Source organism: Coccinella septempunctata, chromosome 8, assembly GCF_907165205.1.
Source record: "Coccinella septempunctata chromosome 8, icCocSept1.1, whole genome shotgun sequence".
Taxonomy (NCBI): Eukaryota; Metazoa; Arthropoda; class Insecta; order Coleoptera; family Coccinellidae; genus Coccinella; species Coccinella septempunctata.
In genome coordinates, this window is record NC_058196.1 from 29,733,212 (window position 1) to 29,753,835 (window position 20,624).

The window sequence follows — 20,624 nt, forward strand, 5'->3', positions numbered from 1 at the left end:
CTTCATAATTTCCTTTCTTTCTAGGGACAAAACAGTGTGTTCATCCTTCTGGCTTACCCTCTCCAAAAAGAGGACTCGATCAAGATTTCAGTCGAGAAAAACAACGAAATGATCGAGGTGAAAAACGTGAAGAGGAGGAATCCCTACACGATCAAAATATCTGTACCTGATAGTTTTACGGAAGTGACGGCGATCATAAATATAATTGTGGAGAAAAACGGTAGCATCATTGGGAGCAGACCGATCAAGTGCGAGAGCAGGCTGAGGGAACTGGAGCAGATCCTCAGGCTGTCGAATCATCCAGTAGAATTCATGTGCCAGGTTAGTGAAGTCTGCATACTTCTCAACAATGGGGGATTCTTCTCAATTTGGGTTATCAGTGCATATGCGAGTTTAAACTGAATAATTATGAGTTTCATTCATGATTTTTTCAAATTCACCGCGGAAACTATTCGAAATCATCCTTCAAATATGAGGTTTTAAAATTTAAATCGCTTTGTGCGGAGTTTACGATTTGGCAACAGCGCATACAAGACAATGAAAATGTTTATAAAATAACAGCTGTTGATCTACATGCGCGTACTTACTGGCGAGCTTCAACTGCAACCGGCCATAAAAATCCCATAAAATTTTACGACCTTCTTCCCCGTTCGTCGCAGACTTCATAGACAGCCATCTTTGTCTATCTCATCAAGATAATGTATTTGTTGTCCTTTATTATCAAGGCATATTTCAGTGGATGTTGCCAGCTTGTACAATTCTCACAAAACGCTTTGAACTTTAAATACCCATTTTTATTTTTCATTTTTAAGTGCTTGAAATAATTTTTTTGGGTAACGGTTGAAATGGTTACCTATTTCAAAATGTGACGTTTCAAAAATATTTCATAAAAAATACATTATTTTCGTCAGGAGTATTCCCTTTTCTCGCATTTTCGTGCGTTTACTCATAAACCAGACTTCTTTCTGAAGATTGGCTCGAAACTTGCCTTGAGTTTGTTAAAACAACAACCAAAAAGATTGGTAATCGAAATAAAAAGATTCGTTGCAACAACATTTATTAGTTGGATAAGAGAGTTGTTTTCACCGAACATTAACTCTGCCCTTTGATGTTAGTTTGGAAGGATATAATAGCACTCTACACTAACGCTTATTTGAACTACCTACAATACCTACTGGACATTTAAACTAACGCGCATAAGAATTATCGGTTAATTCAACTACCACTCATCAGAACTATTCATTATAACTAATGGATAAACTGATCTATCGCCTTTCAAAATCTATCTTTTATATTGATCAAATCCAAAAAGTGATCTGAATCTCGAAAAGCATTCCATATAACAGTATTTTACGGGGTGACAATTTATAAACTTGCCAGGCCAATTATGTCACGACAAGGATGTTTTCAGAGAAAATGCCAGAACAGGTCAATTTTTATTCGGAGGGGGACATATTTTGAGCAGAATTGTAAGGTGAAATCTCCTCAACCCTAGGTGTAGGGGCTGTCACCCCTAAATTCTCAATAGGGAATAGGGGGTGAGATTTACCTTAATTGAAAGATCACTTGTACCTCTACATGAATACTATGTTTTGCAAATTTTTATTGATTCCTTGAAGTAGTTACAGGAGATGACAATTTGAAAACTTGCCAGGCCAATTTATGTCTCGACAAAGATGTTTTCAAAGAAAAAGCCGAAACAGGTCAAATTTTAAAGGGAGGGGACATATTTTGAGCAAAATTGTAAGCCGAAATCTCCTCAAACCTAAGTGTAGGGGCTATCACCCATAAATTCTTCATAGGGAATAGAGGGTGAGCTAAACCTCAATTGGAAGACAATATATCCCCCTACATAATACTATTGTCTTCCAATTGAGGTATACCTCACCCTCTATTTCCTATTAAGGATTTAGGAGTGACAACCCCTACACCTAAGATTGCATGAGGAGATTTTGGCTCACAATTCTGCCAGAAACATGTTTCCCTTCGACTAAAAATTGACCTGTTCCAGCATTTTCTCTGGAAACATCCTTGTCGAGGCATAATTGGCCTGGCAAGTTTTCAGATTGTCAGCCCCTGTAACTACTTCAAGGACTCAATAAAAATTTGCAAACCATAGTATTCATGTAGAGGGTCAAGTGATTTTTCAATTGAGGTATAGCTCACCCCCTATTCCCTATTGAGAATTTAGGGCTGATAGCTCCTACGCCTAGGGTTGAGGAGATTTCGGCTTTCAATTCTGCTCAAATATGTTCCCCTCTGAAAAGAAAATTGACCTGTTCTGGCATTTTCTCTGGAAACATCCTTGACGCGACATAATTGGCCTGGCAAGTTTCAAATTGTTACACTGTATCAAAATAAAAAATAATCTGATCAAAATAAAAAATAATCTGAAGGTGAGGGGTACTAATTGACATCCATGACTTCCTGATGGCGTTGTAATTCATCCACGACTAACCTAGATAAAAAACCAATGAAATATCCATCGAAACAGCTTTGAGGGTGACAAAACCGTATCAGAGCCCCCGTTCATCTGAAGAAAAACATTCTGTTGCGAGAATGTTCGCCGCTGGATTACCTACAGGAAATTTACATAAAAGCCTCGGCTATTCGGCGGGCTTTCAGAGGGAACATCAAAGTATACTCGATCGAGGCGAGAAATTGCGAGCTTCCAGATTCAAGTTCACACTTGATCGGTCGTATAGAGCCTGTTATCAAATATAATACTGCTCTCTGAGTGGTCACTATGACGACGGAATAGCTCGATATTCTGTGGAAAACTATACGAAACCGTTGCTCTAAAACTTGGTCCTTCGGGGCGCGACAGAATCCTTGTTCGCAGAGGCTACAGAAAGGTTGATACACCTGCTGGGTCGCCTTAACAGAACGGTTATTTTTATAAAACGTACCGCGATGCATTCCGGTCCAAATCATGATAGCGACTAAAAACTACAGACCCTAAGGAACACAAAGGGCCCTTCCCCCACTACAGCCCAAGCAATGTCCTTCGAAACTCGTCAAGCTGTAGAATAACCTTTTTGGGGCATGTGAACAATCCAATGATACATCATCAATGAAATATTTCATTATATTCGACTAGATTGTTAATTATTCTCTACAAATGAACAGTTAGAATCATGCACCCTCAACATTTTTATAGTCCGTATACATAAATCGTGGAAAAACTCAGTGGGACTTGGCAGAATCTGGAGAGATAATTTTGGACAATAATTTCTAATCACCTGCTCTCGGATTCTGAACTGAATAGGAAATTATCGAACGGCTTGTCTTGTTAATGGATTTCAGAGATGATCGAAAAGTTATTTCCTTCAGTTCCGCCTTTACAAAACTACACAGCGCTAGGATTCAACGCCTTGCACTGACAATTATAAAACGTTCAAAATGTCGTGTTTACCCAAGGAAGGAAACGAACTCCTACAGAATTGTTATTGAAGTTTTCAGTTAGAGGCTTTACTCTGTTATTTGCTATAAATGTATTGGGTTTTTTCCCTACGAAATTTAACGAAGGGTTTTTTCAGACTCTTGGTTTCACACCAGCTGATAGGGAAAATCTGGACAATTGGCTTGTCCACAACTTCCAAAAGAACCTTCCTCCACATTTTAGTCTGCTGGCGAGTCATTCAACCCCATTTGCTGCAGCTGTACAAGCTCACAAACACAGTAAGTACACACCTATCCAATCTGAGTCCAAGAGAAATTTTACAGATTGTAGATTTGCCTCTAAGGTATCGCGACCTTAAACTAAGCCTCACTACAGGGTGGTCCAGATCGTAACCAAGAAATTTTAACCACGTATTCTACATCAAAAATAAGCCCTAGTTTGTCATATAAACATATGTCGAGAAATGTTTCCTGTCCGAGATACGGGGTGTTAAAATTATAGAAAAAAAAATGTTTTTTATTAATAACTCTCACACTGCTTGAAATATTTTTACGAAATTTGAGAAATAGGTTTTGAGCGTCAACGAGCACTTTTTGCATAATATAATTTCTTTTTATTCTACCAGTGGCGTCCGTACTGCAGCGAGACTGAATATTTTCAGATAAAAAAATGATACGCCACTGGTTTTTCCGACAATAAAAATTACTATTTAAATCCTTATTTAATTTAGAGCAAATTCGGTTTCTTGACTTTTTGCTGTACGAGGCAACGTTTCCGGTTAAAAAAAGAAAACAGATTCTCATGCATGAAGAAATCGCCAAAATTTTATATGGTAGGTACATAATAATAATAATAAGACTATTTTTGCTATATCAAATTTTGGCAATTTCTTCATGCATGAGAATGTGTTTTATTTTTTTAACCGGAAACGGTGCCTCGTACAGCAAAAAGTCAAGAGACCGAATTTGCTCCAACTTAAATAAGGATTTAAATAGTAATTTTTATTGTCGGAAAAACCAGTGGCGTATCATTTTTATCTGAATATATTCAGTCTCGCTGCAGTACGGACGCCACTGTAAGAATTAAAAAAAAATGATATTATGCAAAAAGTGCTCCTTGATGCTCAAAACTTATGTCTCGAATTTCATAAAAATAGAGTTATTAATAAAAAACATTTTTTTTTCTATAATTTTAACACGCCGTATCTCGGAGAGGAAACATTTCTCGACAAATGTTTATATGACAAACTAGGGCTAATTTTTGATGTAGAAAACGTGGTTAAAATTTCTTGGTTACGATCTGGACCACGCTGTATAACGGCCGATAAGCTTCTGGACGACTCCAGAACTTACTGGAAGAAGGCAGGGGCGTACTAGGTCGGTTTCAACCATTGGATTCAACATAAAATTCGAACTTGATCTTTTTTTCAATTGCAACTTGTATTCTGAACATAACCATCTGCAATTTTGATAGAATACATGTTCAAAGACTCCACATAACGATGTTTCAAGAACATAACACTGTCAAGGCAATACAAACCTGGAAATTAACGAATGAATCTGCTGAAAATTGCATGGATGTAAACGTAATAAATTGCTTTGAAGCCTCCTACGTCCACTCGGGTGCAGTTCTGCCTCTAAACTGTAATTTGAAATTTTCGATGCGACAAAATAATCAGGCAACTTCGTGGGTGTCACTGCAACAATGCAAAATTCAATCTGCGCTGCGAACAACGGTGATCAAATTAAAGTTGTTTCAGCGGTTGCTTTTAGTTCGTTCGAAACAAGTTAGTCCATTCGTTTTGAATTACACAGGGAAAACTGTGCGATAGATCGGAAACAAAGAGTCGAAAATTTCATGTTTCAGACCGGGTTCGAACTGGCGCTAAGGAAATGTCGAAGTTTTCCGATTTACAATCACGTCTCATACTATATATTTCGAAATCCGTATTCTGATATCTTTGGAATCAAAGTCACCTCATAGGGTTCCCACAGGGGTCGTTATTTGGTCCTTCCAGTTCTGAATTCATGGTTTCCTTTTGTCTCAACCCAAATTTTTCCAGGTTATGAAGAATACCCCACCCTACTCCACTTCTCGGCCAAGTTTGGCCTGGAAAAGTTGGCGCTTCAACTCCTGGATTGTCCTGGAGCGGACGTAGCGTGCGAAATCAAGAACATCTACGACTTTACCCCTGCGGAAATCGCTGAGCAAAACAACCACTGCGAGTTAGCCGCCTCTCTGAGAAACTATGTGGTAGGATAATATAAAACTGAAAAATTAAGACTTTTGGTTAACCCCGTTTTACTTGCAGAATATGAACGAGTTCTCCAATATGTACGCGAAGCTGAAGGCCATTTCTGCTCACCATCATGACGACCATCACAACGCAGGTAAGGGTTTGATCTAAAATGATTGTGGAACTCTTTGAACCGTTGGTTTTTCAGAAGTAGAGTACCTTGTGCCAAAAAACCATGAGGATTTCTACAAGCTTTGTCCAGCACCAAGACCAGTGAATTCAAAACTGTCATCTCCACCTAATTCACCAAGCACCAGTAGTACAAGCGATCTTATGAGCTCAAGTGGATACACTCCGATGCATACACCGACTATAAGAGGTAAGAAAGCCATTTGGCTTAATCTCTTGTTCATTTTCTCCTTATAATTCAGTGGACAACAGCTAAGGAAGATTGAACACGCCAAAAAAACGTAATTCTTATTTGCAGTGCACGATCACCAGACTGGTGAAGAAGTCAAGTCGTCAACCCACGTAAACACCCTGCCAAAAACCAATTCTTCGAAATCGAAAAAACACCAAAACGACAAAGACTGTCCTGTCATCACCAAGCAGGCATCGTTGCCGAACAATTTCGAAGTGCACGAGGATAAAGTACAAAAGGAACTATTAGAGATCATAAACGATTTCAAGAACAACGTACACTCTATATCGCAGGTTGAGAAGCTGGTTGAAGAATGGAAGAACAGAAACGACGTGCAAAAGTCCTTCAAGGAGAAGCAGGAGCAACTGAAGGAAATGAGGTTAAGGTGAGACTTTGTGACATATAGAATTTGACATATGATGTGTCAAACTGCTAATGCACAATATTTCATATAATAATGAACTTCTACGTTTTCAGGTATGAGAAAATCCAGCATGAAATGAAGGTTGCTCTGAAGAAACCCAGCCCTTTCGATAGGATCAAGAAGATCTTCTCCAGAAACAAATCTCGTGAAGATAGCGAGCAGCACGTCGTATCCAAACCAACGATCACGTCTTCTACCAGCAATTTGAACATATCCAACGGACAATCGCAAAGGCCGGTTAGCAGTCTGAGCACTTCAAGCTCGTCCTCCTCCGGCAGAATGAGCACCATCAGCGGTTGCAGTCTGGGAGACAGCGGTACTCATTCGGACAACGAGGAGAGAAAGGTGAGAACATCGATCGCTTCAGTCAAAAAACTAGTAGTTCTAATATCGGTTAGTTACAATGAGCCATAGTTCTAACGACTAGTAGTTCCAACGACCGTTAGTCCTAATGGGTGGAAGCTAAAATGTAAGGTAGTGCAAATGAACGGTAGTTCAATTATCCTTTTTTTTCAGAATATAATGAGAGTGCACAGTGACGATGACTTCAGAAACGAATTGAACAGAGCTGTTATGAATTTACACTACACTCCCCTACCCGCGCCGAAGCCTATCAAATGTGTCAATACACATAAATCGAAATTAACCACAACCATCGAGGTGAGTTTCCGCTTTTTGAATTATTTCTCTGATTCGAGGTGCGTGTTTGAAAATATTTCGTTGGTAGTAAAATTTGAAAAGCATTTACAGCCTATTAGCTAACGTTCGATGAAATTTCATAACAACGGCATGTGGCCCCTATAAACGGGTCGACAAAAATAAATTATAATTCCATTTTTGTTACAGGAGACGATGTCCAGTCAACCAAAGAGCGAGGGAACGACGAATGATCAATATTACATTCAGTTTCCGCCTTCCGGTTTACCAGTGGCAGGTCAGTATATAATATTTTCATCTATTTATAAACGCTTCCAATTTGGACGGGGTCAGAAATTTATCTTCATACCTTCGGGATTTTCAAGCAGAAAATAATTGTGCAGCCGCCTTAAAACGATAAAGATTCATATGGACAGAATCAAAATCTATGGTCCAGATACCAGACAATCAGTTTATTATTATTATCATTATAAATTCGATAAGAGCCAAGACTAATACCTATAAAAGCTCAGAAAATTAAAACTTTAAACATTGTCACACTGTGATGAATATCATTAAAAAAAAAACAAAAAAGAAACTGAAAACAACAAAAATCATCCAAATAGCAGAAGAACAACCCAGAAGAAACACTAAGTTTGTTGAGCTTTATCAATTATTTGTTGTTCCAGAGGTCCTCAACCACGCGATCAACAAAATAAAGGAGGAGAAAGGTCCAATAACCGCCAGAAACGACTACATGAACATTTCTGCAAATCCATGTTGTAGCAATGATTCCTCATCGTCTCACGAATACATGAACTTCAGGACGCCGACCAGTATAAAATAAATTCAAAACGAAAATACGTTTAAGTATTTTTTGTATCTATGTGACTGTGAAAATTGTTTAGTACATAGTTTATTTATAACTTTTTTGATATAATTTATGTTATTTTATATATTTGTATTTGAATATTTGTATATTGTTACTATAGTATTAAAAATACCATCTTCGTATTTCTTATTTAACTTACATCCATTACAAACTCTCTTTAGTGAAATATTTTATCTTCTTGTTGAAAAGAGCGTAGAACATCAACGAAGAAGAGTGAGAAAATCTGTGGTCAAGGAACATAATTAGTTCCAACGCACGATACATTGGAACTACTGAAGCAGTCATAGAAAAAAAGCCCTTTCTTGTCTATGAACTGGAAGCAGTGTTCATAGAAGACAACGTCTAGAACATAGAGCAGACCTTATTTTGTTAAAAATCGTACGTGACTTTCATCGCATCATCGTATTCTTTGTGTGACAGAATTATCATCACGTTGTGTGTCAGTCGAAGTGATGTTCAGTTAAATTTTCGGCACGTTTCAAATAAAAATATCCTGACGATGAAAGAATCCGTCAGTAATAGTTTCGTTTCGAATTGATTCAACATTTCCGTGCCATGGAAATCATATTTAGGAGCACGTTTGATTTATTCCTTCCGTTGAAAAAAGTTTGAAGCATTTAACCGTACCATTATTATCTAATAACTTGAGTGTTCAAAAATGGTCAAATTTTTTCAACAAACCACTACATTTAATTATAGCTGGGACCAGGTTGCCCAAGGATTTTGGAGAAGATATCCTAATCCAAACAGGTAATATTCGTTATTTTGTAAATATCGAATAATTTGATAGTATTGAAGTGGGTGCAGCCAAATTAGGGATATTCTACTTCTAAATTTGTGGTTGTTTCTGTTTTTCAGCAAACATGTTTTAACTGAAGATACAGTTGAAAGGAGAATAACTCCCGATGGGCAATTGGTCACTAAAAGACTGTTGAGTAAAACCAATTCCATTCCGAAATGGGCTGAGAGATTTGTACAAAAGGCCCTGGTTAACATTATTGAAGAATCGATTGTCGATCCAAAGACGAAAACCCTAACAACATACACAAGAAACTTAGGATACACCAAAGTTCTGGTATGCTCTTAGCCTTCAATCTGATATGTTTTGATCATTTATTTTCTTTTTTTTATACATAACAGTTCTTATAGTCTGAAAGTTTGATGTTCTTATTGGATACTTTCAATTATTGCTTGCATTATCGAAGTTTTCCACATCTTTACAGTCTGTGACAGAAAAAGTTGTCTATAAGGAGAGCAGTGAAAATCCAGGAAAAACTATGGTGCTGAGAACTGCCGTCTTCGATTCCCAAGTGTCTGGATTCAGCAGAGCTATCTGTGCATTTGGATACGAGAGATTCAAGAAAAACTGTTCTAAAATGGTGAGTGTTTTACAATAGTCTGATATATATTTCTCCGGTTTGGTTATTTTCAATCATATCAGCTCTTCCAGTAAGCTCTATACCAGTGAACTTTGATCCATGTTTACTTTTTTCCACTTGAATTAATAAACAATATTGACCTTGAACATTCTCGAATTGGATAAAATTAGATCAGTATCAGGTATCTTTTCGCTTCAACTTGTGATTATTAGAATATTTTTTCAGGTTAGTGGATTTGAGTATGTTTTAGCTGGGATGTTCCCTAACAGTGCACCAGTGATCACAACAACAACAGTTACAGCGAAACTTAAAGATGCAGCAAAGAATGCTTCAGAACTGGCAAAAGCGAAAGCCGCTGCTGCCAAAGTTCCATTGTATGTGAAATTGCACTGATAAGTTTAATTAATAATAAAAAACAAGGATGATTGGTTTAAATGTAGGAAGATAATAGTATTTTGAAGTATTTGGAATTGACAGTTCGAAACCTAACCTGTAATTTTTTATACTATGGCTAAATCGTTTTGTTATTTAATTACAAGCCTATCTGTGAATATTGAATAAGATTTTAAAACAGTGTTTAATCATTATAGAAAAGGATTTTTGCATTTTTTTTATTGGGCGGTTCAAAGTTGTGGATATATTTGTGTAGACAGAATGCTATCATAATTATTTTCTTTGTTATAACATTTTCTTTTTTGGAAAATTGATTATATGAAGAAAGTATATTTGGATGCTGGCAAATTTTGAATTCAATAAAAAGTTGGTCAATTGAGAAATTTCATATTTACCTCTCTTTTCTCTAAGTGTCAAATAATTTGAATTCCCGTATAAATCATTCCTCTCTTCCAGTGCAATTTCGTGGAATAATATTTCCAAGTATTTGTAAATAGATGACATCGATTAGCATATAATTTTTAGTATGTTGTAGATATCGTAAGGCTGATTATATTGACGTAGAAAAATAAATAATCATTTTTATTCCTCGTTTTTTACTTATGAATCCATGGTCCAATTTACAAACAAGAAAACACAAAGAAATCGAAGCACAATAAACTTTAATATGAAAAGAAAACACTTGGGTGTACATAGATAAAACTCTTTCTTGTTTAACAAAGTCTTTATTTAAATATTTCCGTTTTTTTTTAAAACAATACACATCGATTGAAAATTAGATAAAGCCTTGCCTTATTAAATAATTATTCCAGTACGGTACAGATTGTTTAAATATATATACAATATCAGTTATATAAACCTATTCATCATTCTTCTTCTCGGCTAGCTTAGACTTGACCATATCTCTGAATTGACCCAAAATAAGGTTCTCTCTTTTTTGTCTCTCTTCTTTGCTGAACATAGCCAGAGCTCTCTTCTCATCAGCAGAATAAATCTGGTTTTCTTTCCTTATACGCACAGCCTCCATTCTTCTATGTCTTGATCCCGACATAACGTAACCTACCGATTCAAACTGTTCTATTTCGTCAGAAGTGAGACCGATTTCACCTCTTCTTGGAATACGTTTTCCTTCGGCCACATATGCAGCCATGGCGGCACCTTCTCCAGGAAGCAAAGCTTTACCCATTTCTTTATGAGTTAATGTTGTGTGTGGTTTCAACTCGGGACCTATCGCTACATCCTCAGTATCAGATGCTGTAGAACCTATAAGTAAAATATGGTGACAATCGAATTGAGTATACGAAATTCAACTCTGCTTTACTTACATGTTTTTTCTACCCAAACTTCTTCTCCACTTGATGAATCACTTTCACTACTCGAAACTTTCTTCTTCTTTTTCTTTTTTTCTTTCTTGTGCTTCTTTTTGTCTTTTTTAGATTTCTTCTCTTTAACCTTCTTTTTCTTCTTTTCTTTTTTATGTTTTATTTGTTTCTCGTTAGATGATTCATCCTCATTAGTATCACTGAAAAATTAACGTACTCATTTCACTTTTCACTACGAAAGCCTCCGCTTACCTTTCCCTGTCGGGTGATTTTTCCCATATAAATGGGCAGTCTCTCACTCCAAGTAGTTCTCTTTCTTGTCTTCTACTTTCAAGATAGTCCTCCAATCTGGCACTGTCCTGAGGTCTTTTCGAAGCATAATCATATTTAAATTCTGATGTCCCTTTTCTTTGATATTTATGTGATCTACCTGTAGACCGTGATCTACTCCTTTGCTTAATATTAGAATTCGATCTACGTCTTCGTCTGCTAGTTGATCTGGATCTATTTCGCCTTCTACTAGGCGATCTCGATCTATTTCTCCTGTGTTTTTCACCAGATATCATTGTTTTTTTTGTAAATTATGAAACTTTGTTGATAACATATGTTGAGGTTAAGTAACCTTTCAAACACAGAACACGAATATACGCTTTCAAAGCTCTGTCAAAACCACTGAACCTCAAACCAGGTTAAGACCATAGATCTATAATAAATCTATGGTCAAACCACAGAACAGAAACCAATTGACATAACCCACAGAATATGTTTTCCCTAGTAGATCAAACGTCTTGTAGATCTATTATCATGTCAGTCATCACAGAAACCTAACCTAACCTAATTTAACTTAACCTCAAATCATTAATCATTTTAAATGGAACAAAAATCGAAATTAAAAATTTCTTATGACAAGGATCTGAATGAGGTAGGGTTATAGTTAACAAAATATAGGCCAAAACCACATTTTACTTTGTAGATACCGCCAAATGAATATGCTGCAACCAAATATAGAATAACTCCTTTTTCATCTTCAGATATCATATCTAGTTCAATTTGCAAATATGAATTGATAACGAACGAGGAGGATAGGAAAGTCTATCATTTACGATTTTCAACTGACGTAAGAACATTTAGACAAAATTCATCACAAATTTCATGTATGAAATGATGAATGTTACCAAGTATGTTTTAGAACACATGTTTCAACTATCAACCTGGTTATACGATAGGAATACTACCAAGTAACTGTGAAAACTTAGTGGAAAAAATATTAGTACGATTAGGACTGGAACATGTAGCAGATAAATGTTATCATGTTTGTGTTGAACAAATCAATGCCAAGAAAACACTACCAAAGCATATACCAATCTGTGGTACGCTAAGAAATGTTTTATTGCATAATGTTGATCTAAACAGTGTACCAAAAAAGGTATTTCTCTAATCTTAGTGCACAATTGTGAATCTGGTCGTTGAAATTTTTTTTAGCTGTTTCTTAGAAGCTTGATAAATTACACAGAAGATGAAAATGAGAGAGACAAAATCTCCTATTTGTGCTCCCCCAAAGGTTCAACAGAGTATCTTTCTTTGATCTCCAACCATTCAAAACGAAGTGTATTGGCCTTATTAGAGACTTTTTCATCTTGCAAACCACCAATTGAAATTCTTCTGGAATATCTGCCACCTTTATTACCCCGGCCATATTCAATATGTTCATCACCCCTCAATAACGATTATTTGAGCATTACTTTCAATGTGGATAAATTCTCTGATGGCAGCAAGGGTCTATGTGTGAGTTGGCTGGAGAAATGCATCAGAAAATTTGAAAACGATAAGCAATGCCTAGTGCCAATGTACTTGAGATCTCCATCAAAATTCGTCTTGCCACAGGATGATTCTGTTCCGATTATCATGGTAGCTACTGGAACTGGAATTTCCCCCTTCAGGGGTTTCTTGGAGCACAGGCATCTCCAGCCTGAAAAATCCTTCGGAAAATCTTGGTTATTCTATGGCTGTAGAGATTCCGGAAGTAATTACTTGTTTAAGGAAGATTTGAAAAAATTCGTAGCCTCTGGGGCGTTAACTAGGTTATCAGAATGTTTTTCCAGGGAATCAGGAACTAAAGAATATGTTCAAGATGTAATCGAGAAATATACAGATGAGTTGGGTTATTGGATTTTACAAGACGAAGCAGTCGTGTATCTCTGTGGTGAATTCTCCAAAGTGTTGCCTGCTGTTAAAAAAGCGATCCTGCAGGTTTTCATGTCATACCGACATTTACAAGAAGATGACGCTAAATTGCTGATGAAGAAGATGGAAGATGAAGGCAGATACATTGTAGACAGTTGGAATTGAATATGTACTGTCTTTCCCACTTTACAGTGCCTTTGTGAGAAAAATAAAATCAGCATTTTAAATTTTTTTAGTTTTACTTAAATCGACTACCAAAAACAATTTGAATGTGAATTCACCTATATAATGAGGTGAACCTCGAAGGTGGCCAATATGGACTGACCATCTTCTGTCACACTGACAGAAGATCTACTGACAGCTTGTCATTATTTGTCACTTATTTGTGTTCTGTGACTCACTGTCAGTAGAAGCAATGTTATTGGTGTGGAGGAGAAGCCCCGCCCACTTATACTACGCCCACTTATACTACGCCTACTACGTTATCTGTGCCCGTCAATTACATACACGCACACACGTTCCAAGCAGGTTACCCAACCTGATTTCTGATTATTACATTAAAAATCTAGAAAAAAATTACTTCTGTGTGCGTGTGTGTAACATTTTGTTGTGGACCCGCTGCAGATCCTAAATTTGAAGCTTTCGAGCACAATTTGCGCAGGATTTTTCGTATCCTCGGGTTTAAGAAACTTAATGGATATGTGAAAAATGGTTTTCGAGTTTTTCAAATTTTTTTGGGCACTCTACTTCCCAATTTTGAATCTATCAATATGAAATTTGGTACTCATCTAGAGCGTGCCAAAGCCTATTGTATTTAGTCAAAATCGATGCGACCATTTCAGAGTTTTTCGAAATTTACTACTGGAACTTCGGTTTCGGAGGTACTTAGTCATTGTTTTTCCAGTATTGGAATAAATTTTTTGGTATTTTCATGAACTTGCGTGTAAATCCTCTGAGTTGAAGTCAGTATTAAATCTACTGACCCATTTCGAATTCAGATCTAATTTTAATTTCGTTGACATTCGATATTCTAAAATCCATTCTTTTTTATTTTCGATCACTTTCTCTAGAAGCTAGATTATAAGAATAAATGACCTGCAACTGCAACTTAAAAACGATTGCTTATGGTTTCATTTTAAAACGGAATTTGCACTTTACTCACTGAAAAATTAATTACTTAGGCCTTAAAAGTATAAGAGAATAGAAAGCCCAGCTAAAATTATTCGGAGAAAATTATATTTCACGTAAAAGCCCAGTTTTTAACCGTTAAAACTGTTCGATAAGATCCAAAACTCAGGAGGATCATTGTATGATTGCATTCGATATACCTAACCGAGTAAAGAAACTAGAAATTGAGCTTTTTATTCATTTTCATGGGAGAGATTTCAATTCAATAATGAGAATCAAGTTCATTGTTTTTTCTTTCAGAATTCACATTTTGCCTGATAGACTTTTATCAATTATCGTAGTAATAGTAGGCAATAATCATATGAACAACGGATTCATTCGTTTAATAAGAGCAGAATTCAATATATAGGTTCAATCAATCTAACAGCACCTAAGTATGGGTCTCTTTGAAGAGCTATCCCCCCTAGCAGAACTCGAGGCAGAGTCCGAGAAGGAGAGAGCCCCTCTAGTAGTGAACTTAGTTGATTATGGACTGAGATGATCTCAAATCAGTACGGTTGTTGATAGTTTTAACAGTTATTTCCTTCGTTCCAACACTTCGGTCGTTTCCCCGGACTCTCTTGTGGTTTTATGGAAGAATTAAAATGACCAAGGCAATTAGCGTTTTTGTATTAGTCGCGATACTGTGGAACTGTTTGGACGAAACTGCTAGTGTAAGTTAATTTTTTTAATTTACACGCAAAATGAAAAAAAAATTGTTTCAACTAGTTTTTAACGAATTCCTTTTTTAATTTATTGAACATTTCTCGTTGAACTACCACAAATTTAAACTACATTAGTTTTGTTGGTCTTCTTGCAGTTGGGGTTACCAGAAGCTAGTGCATTGAAGAATGCACTAACTGGACGATTTGGCTTTGGTGGAGCCAAAAACAAACCACCACCGAAACATGACACACCAGCATCTTTATGCAACTGCAGTGAGTGTTCAAAACATTTCAATACCACATTTTTTGCTTGATTATATTTATACTTAATTATCAGTTTATAAGAATACTTAAATTTGTTATCAAGATCAAAAGAAACTAGGAAACAATGAAAGCACTGAAATAAAAAAATGATTACTTCCCAAATGAATTCAGGGAAAAATATACCAAAATTATATATGCGAAATTGCAAAATGAAGTTGAATAAGAGATGAAAATATTTCAAGGAAAATAAAAAGAATAGTCAGAACTACACTTTGCATATATACCTGTTTATTTAGATATCAGGCACATAAAGTTACTAAAAACAATGAAATTCAGTTAGTAAAAGCTTGTTTTTGTTCGATTAATCCTTTGAGTATATTTTATTCTATGGATTGAACTAATAATTAATGAGAAGATAATAATATTTCATGTTTGTGGCTATTAATCATTTTTCAGATGAAACGCTGCAAAGGGGGGGTAATAATTTTTTTTGTGCTCCATTCCGAAGGCTTATTGTTCCTAATGAAAACCTGAGCTTATGCAAAATTCCGCAGATACCATCGCATCAATAAAAAATTCTGCTTCTCAAAAACTAAGCTCCAGATGACGCTTAAATTTGGCAAGAACCTTCGAAATATTCTCTTAAAGCTAAGTACTAGTTTTCAGCTTGATCGGAACTGTACTTCGGGAAATATTGATAAAATAATATTCTGGGAGCCAAAAGAAGCGGTGTCCAAGGTAAGCACATGGATGGGAGACCGTACTTAATTTCAGTGTTTTCCTCATATGTGGTGAACAAGATCGTTTATATTAATTTATGTATAGAAAAGATCTCTGACGATGGTAGCGCAGATATTTTTTTCTTGACACTCCATATACGTTAACCATACCTCCATACATATATGTAAATCCTGCTACATCCTCCAACGAATTTCTCTGACATAGAAGCATTTTCCCAGCAGGTGGACAACTTTCTTCACTTTCGATACAAAAAGATTAAATGGAATTTAATCGAGCCAACATTACGTTCATCGTCTCGTAGGAATCGTTCCAAGAATGTTAAAATGTTCGAACATTTGAATACTAGCGTGAATACCATTAACACACAAACGTGAAAGTATGTGGTCAAACAAAACGATGCCTATTGTATTTGCTCCGCGACTTCTTATTGGTATACCAATTTTCAACGCCCAATTGACCAGAGAAGGACGCACAGTTTTCAGTTCGCAGAACCCTTACAACATTTTCTAATATGATCTTATAGTTCAGCAGAAAAACTTTCCAAAAATGATTGTTATGTTAGGAGGTGTGATTTATCGCAATGTTAAGAAGCTAGGTCATCTACATTTATATGTAAATTACTTCCAGATATTGAAGTAAACTCGGGAAAAGTGTCAGAGTTCCACTGTTGCATTCCTTCAGTCAAAACTGATAAAAAACATAATGTTTAGAGAAAAAAGTCAGATTGTATTTCAAACAACCCGCGCTCCTTTATGTTAGTTTCGTCAGAGCCATAAAGCAATCTCATTAGTTTACTCTTAGCTGTCAATCTCGACATAAATTATTTTCTATGCGCGTGACCATCGAAGTATATTCTTCTTTTTTGTGATGTTTCCTTCAGAAATGAATTTGTGCAATTTTTAGCTTGTGGCGAAAGAAATGACGATGGAAGAATTGTTGGTGGAAAACCAACAGGACGAAACGAATATCCATGGCTGGTAAAACTGTCGTATTTCAACCGATTTTACTGTGGAGGTATGTTGATCAACGATAGATATGTGCTTACTGCGGCGCATTGTGTTAAAGGGTGAGTTTGCACAAGTTTAAAATCGATCTAGCTTATCATTCTTCAAGGCATTGTTTTGACTTCACTCTGAAACTGAGTTTAACCATAATTTTCGTTAACGTATTCCTAAACACGTCGTAAATGGGTGTTGATGACTCTGTCGTGTATGTAAATTGTAGACTTCAGTAATATTTCTTCATTTTATCGGTGATAAATCTTAGAATTTTCGAGAATTGTCTATCGGACTTTGAAAAACGTGATTTCTTGAAAGCTTTGAAGGCCGTACTGTAATTTATTGAATAATAATAACAATTGTACAGCAAAAAGTGTTCTCTTCATTTTAATCATATTTCAAGGGTTGATAATGGCGTGAAATGATGTGAAAATGCACCTCTAAACATTATTAACAAAAGCAGCAAGCAGATTCAAAATTTTATGTGATGAATTCCGTTCATCTTTTCCATCAGGACTGCCTGAAATGCAGACTTTCGACCCACTGCATTCTTGAAAAACTTATCTTCTAGATTCTCTCGAAACAAACAGAATTCTTCGTAAATGACCGTCACCTGCATTGTGATTAATAATTTCAAGTCCATGGCTCTAACCAGACCTCAAATATGGGTGCTGAAAGTGGTCTCTACCGGTTTTTAACCTGCATCAAGTTCATTGTCAAAACATTATCGTCGACCTCGATTTAGCTGGCGCCTCCTTCGATTTCTTCTCGTAAATTTAATCAATTTCGGAGATCCACCAGAGGCGCTTCAAAAAAATTCTCATTCGGTGAATTTAAAACGCAACTTTTCACAAAATCGTTCATTTCCAAAGTATTGTCTGTTTTCCATCCAGTTTGTATTGATTTCAGAATCGAAATTTTCATAACTCTAGAACCGATAGCCTTGAGGCGAATATAATAACTGGGGCAATTCATATTTGGAAGATTGACAGTCTAGCTCTGGTAGTTTCAGAAATATGATATATTTCACTATCGATAGCTAAAAGCGTGCAAGGGTAGAAGCATCGCGTTCGATCTGTGCTCGATTTGAAAACGATGTAGACTTCTTAAACCGAATTGTTACTATATGGCTGAGACTTGGGTACATTTCTACGATCCAGCAACAAAGCAACAATCGATGGAATAGCGACACTCTCCAAGTTCTCCTAAACAGTTTCGTGTCCAAAAATCTGCTGGAAAAGTTCTTGCTCCAGTTTTTTGGGATTGCCATGGAGTAATCATGATTGATTATTGGATAAGGGTAGAGCAATAACCGGAGATTACTATTCGACATTACTGACTACTCTACAGGAAAGAATTAAAAGGAAAAGACGCGGAAAGCTATCCAAAGGTGTTTTGTTTTTGCAGGACAACGCCCCTGCACACAAATCTCATGTTGCCATGCAAAAAATTCGTGATTTAGGGTTTGAATTACTAGAACACCCCCTTTTTCACCAGATTTGGCTTCATCCAACTATTATTATCTCTTTCCTCAACTTAAAGAAAGTTTGAAAGGTCGTAAATTTTCTTCCAACGAGGAGGTAATAAAAGCTGTGGAGGTTGGTTTGCAGAGCAAGAAGGAACATTTTTTTGAAAGGTCTAGAGACGTTGCAGGTTCGCTGTAGTAAATGTATCCAATTAAGAGGAGAATAAGTTGAGTAATGAAATATTTCGACATTGAAATTTTGTTTGGTTCTGTAGTAGGCTAAGAGTTTTTCAATATATCCTCGTATATTTCATTCATATGAATGGCTCTACCAAATGAACCACAGTTTTCATGAAATATCCTTGAAAACCACATATCGATAGGAGTTCTGTAGCGGCAGAAAAAGTCATTGAAATTTCAATGGGGTGTAATAATACCCTCTCAACTACACTGCTCAAAATTGTACCTTCACCTAATCGAACATCAACCGCTTTCATCCTCTCATCTCCCAATCAAAATATTTCCAGATTCATGTGGTTCATGATCAAGGTCTCATTTGGCGAACACGACAGATGCAACGACACCGTCAAACCGGAATCCAGGTTCGTCCTCAGGGCCATAGCTGGGGCTTTCAGCTTCCTGAATTTCGACAACGATATCGCCCTTTTGCGCTTGAGCGATAGGGTGCCCATCACGCCCAACATAAAGCCAATCTGCCTGCCAAAACTGGAATCCAAAGGTGAGTTTGTTCGGCTTATAGATCTCTAGAGACATTTACTTTTCATTCTGGTCGAAGGTCTTAGGTCTTAGCGATATCCAGTGCAACTATGCCCAACTAAAATATCACCACATGAAGTGGCATACTCCATAGTGAAAAGTACTTACATTTCCATCATAAAAACCTCAAATTATCAGCAACAGAACCGATAAACAGGGCAGAATTGCTAAATTGTGGCTAAAAATCGCTCCACTTTAAGTAGTTTTCGCTAAAAGCATCGATTGCCTGCTCCGTTGGTTTGGTTCCTAAGGGCAGGCGTACCAACACCCAAAGGAATTTATCCAGGTGGCACCACGGGGAGGTGGAGCAAGGACTTTGCCACCCAAAGGTTGCCTAAGGCCTACACTAGACCAATTGTTTGATCCCAACAAAAACCCTTAAATCAGCTGCAGTGTATTAAACTGGGGAATTTTCAGCAAACACCTACGTGGGTGAAAAAGCAATAGCTGCAGGTTGGGGGACGCTGAAAGAGGATGGAAAACCGAGTTGCATACTGCAACACGTCGAAGTCCCAGTGATGAGTAATGAAGAATGCAGGAACACAAACTACTCTTCCAAAATGATCTCCGACAATATGCTATGTGCTGGATACCCGGAAACTGGAGGAAAAGACTCTTGTCAGGTATTTTCAGCAGCTGTCTCATCACATAATTCAACAATTTTAGTACCTGGTACTTTTTCTTCTTAATATCTTCAAATTTTTCAGGGAGATAGTGGAGGGCCACTTGTGATAGAAAGACAGGATAAGGATCATCGTTACGAGTTGATAGGTGAGTGAGACACTTAATCAGAGCTTGGTTTATGATATTAGCTAGCCATACACCAACAATTTTCCAAGCTACTAGCAGACAATTTATAGTTAAGAGTATTAAACCCGTGATTTACCGTCTAATCTCGTTCTTTTTGAAGGAATTGTCTCCTGGGGAAATGGATGTGCCAGACCAGGTTACCCGGGCGTCTACACAAGGGTCACCAGGTATTTGGACTGGATTCTGGAAAATTCGAGCGACGGTTGCTTTTGTCAAGACTGAAACGACGAAGAGAATGTTGTGATATTTAAAACGTAGAATATAAAACGATTATTTAATTCGAAATCGAACATGTTTGCATGGAAACGTATGCATTGTGATTCATTACATTCTTAATAAAGTATTTAAGATCATCCGGAGTTTTTCATCTCAATTCTTAAAGTTTGGATCATAGCTATAAACTTTATGTACTGAAATTCTGATGATAAGGTGAAACTTTTGGAAAAT

The 20,624-nt window shown here is 36.7% G+C and overlaps 5 protein-coding genes across 6 annotated transcripts in view; 4 read left to right on the plus strand and 1 right to left on the minus strand.

The window, feature by feature from the left end:
* LOC123319090 (phosphoinositide 3-kinase adapter protein 1) overlaps window positions 1-8,134 on the plus strand; it is a 28,519-nt gene extending 20,385 nt beyond the window's left edge. For both annotated transcript variants that reach the window (XM_044905939.1, XM_044905938.1), the window contains exons 5-14: window positions 25-321; window positions 3,540-3,681; window positions 5,466-5,656; window positions 5,715-5,793; window positions 5,848-6,018; window positions 6,127-6,445; window positions 6,538-6,829; window positions 7,001-7,144; window positions 7,331-7,418; window positions 7,810-8,134. In XM_044905939.1, the coding sequence (XP_044761874.1) occupies window positions 25-321; window positions 3,540-3,681; window positions 5,466-5,656; window positions 5,715-5,793; window positions 5,848-6,018; window positions 6,127-6,445; window positions 6,538-6,829; window positions 7,001-7,144; window positions 7,331-7,418; window positions 7,810-7,967 (1,881 nt within the window). In that variant the 3' untranslated portion in view covers window positions 7,968-8,134. The remainder of the gene's footprint in view (window positions 1-24; window positions 322-3,539; window positions 3,682-5,465; window positions 5,657-5,714; window positions 5,794-5,847; window positions 6,019-6,126; window positions 6,446-6,537; window positions 6,830-7,000; window positions 7,145-7,330; window positions 7,419-7,809) is intronic.
* A 262-nt stretch (window positions 8,135-8,396) lies between these two features.
* Window positions 8,397-10,369, plus strand: LOC123318636 (protein preli-like). The gene is made up of 4 exons (XM_044905309.1): window positions 8,397-8,762; window positions 8,871-9,087; window positions 9,236-9,391; window positions 9,617-10,369. The coding sequence occupies exons 1-4, from the start codon at window positions 8,671-8,673 to the stop codon at window positions 9,782-9,784; spliced, it is 633 nt and encodes a 210-aa protein (XP_044761244.1). The 5' UTR covers window positions 8,397-8,670; the 3' UTR covers window positions 9,785-10,369.
* A 120-nt stretch (window positions 10,370-10,489) lies between these two features.
* On the minus strand, window positions 10,490-11,728 carry LOC123319123 (NKAP family protein CG6066). The gene is made up of 3 exons (XM_044905974.1): window positions 11,359-11,728; window positions 11,110-11,306; window positions 10,490-11,047 (listed from the first exon to the last, which is right to left on the minus strand). The coding sequence occupies exons 1-3, from the start codon at window positions 11,670-11,672 to the stop codon at window positions 10,644-10,646; spliced, it is 915 nt and encodes a 304-aa protein (XP_044761909.1). The 5' UTR covers window positions 11,673-11,728; the 3' UTR covers window positions 10,490-10,643.
* A 176-nt stretch (window positions 11,729-11,904) lies between these two features.
* On the plus strand, window positions 11,905-13,517 carry LOC123319121 (methionine synthase reductase-like). The gene is made up of 4 exons (XM_044905973.1): window positions 11,905-12,028; window positions 12,080-12,223; window positions 12,296-12,532; window positions 12,589-13,517. Exons 1-4 carry the CDS (start codon window positions 11,978-11,980, stop codon window positions 13,453-13,455), a joined length of 1,299 nt encoding a protein of 432 aa, XP_044761908.1. The 5' UTR covers window positions 11,905-11,977; the 3' UTR covers window positions 13,456-13,517.
* Window positions 13,518-14,830: 1,313 nt separating this feature from the next.
* On the plus strand, window positions 14,831-20,530 carry LOC123319130 (trypsin-1-like). The gene is made up of 7 exons (XM_044905982.1): window positions 14,831-15,131; window positions 15,278-15,395; window positions 17,031-17,193; window positions 19,118-19,329; window positions 19,785-19,990; window positions 20,075-20,138; window positions 20,278-20,530. Exons 1-7 carry the CDS (start codon window positions 15,063-15,065, stop codon window positions 20,397-20,399), a joined length of 954 nt encoding a protein of 317 aa, XP_044761917.1. The 5' UTR covers window positions 14,831-15,062; the 3' UTR covers window positions 20,400-20,530.
* Window positions 20,531-20,624: the final 94 nt, after the last annotated feature.

Coding starts and splice junctions, on each gene's coding strand:
- LOC123319123 (XM_044905974.1), bottom strand. CDS start 11,672: ATGATATCTGGTGAAAAACACAGGAGAAATAGATCGAGATCGCCTAGT. Junction 11,307..11,358: donor AAATCACCCGACAGGGAAAG/GTAAGCGGAGGC, acceptor TTAATTTTTCAG/TGATACTAATGAGGATGAAT. Junction 11,048..11,109: donor AGTTTGGGTAGAAAAAACAT/GTAAGTAAAGCA, acceptor TTTTACTTATAG/GTTCTACAGCATCTGATACT.
- LOC123318636 (XM_044905309.1), top strand. CDS start 8,671: ATGGTCAAATTTTTTCAACAAACCACTACATTTAATTATAGCTGGGAC. Junction 8,763..8,870: donor AGATATCCTAATCCAAACAG/GTAATATTCGTT, acceptor TCTGTTTTTCAG/CAAACATGTTTTAACTGAAG. Junction 9,392..9,616: donor AGAAAAACTGTTCTAAAATG/GTGAGTGTTTTA, acceptor ATATTTTTTCAG/GTTAGTGGATTTGAGTATGT.
- LOC123319130 (XM_044905982.1), top strand. CDS start 15,063: ATGACCAAGGCAATTAGCGTTTTTGTATTAGTCGCGATACTGTGGAAC. Junction 19,330..19,784: donor GCCAAAACTGGAATCCAAAG/GTGAGTTTGTTC, acceptor GGGAATTTTCAG/CAAACACCTACGTGGGTGAA. Junction 20,139..20,277: donor TCATCGTTACGAGTTGATAG/GTGAGTGAGACA, acceptor TTCTTTTTGAAG/GAATTGTCTCCTGGGGAAAT.
- LOC123319121 (XM_044905973.1), top strand. CDS start 11,978: ATGGAACAAAAATCGAAATTAAAAATTTCTTATGACAAGGATCTGAAT. Junction 12,224..12,295: donor ATTTACGATTTTCAACTGAC/GTAAGAACATTT, acceptor AGTATGTTTTAG/AACACATGTTTCAACTATCA. Junction 12,533..12,588: donor TAAACAGTGTACCAAAAAAG/GTATTTCTCTAA, acceptor AATTTTTTTTAG/CTGTTTCTTAGAAGCTTGAT.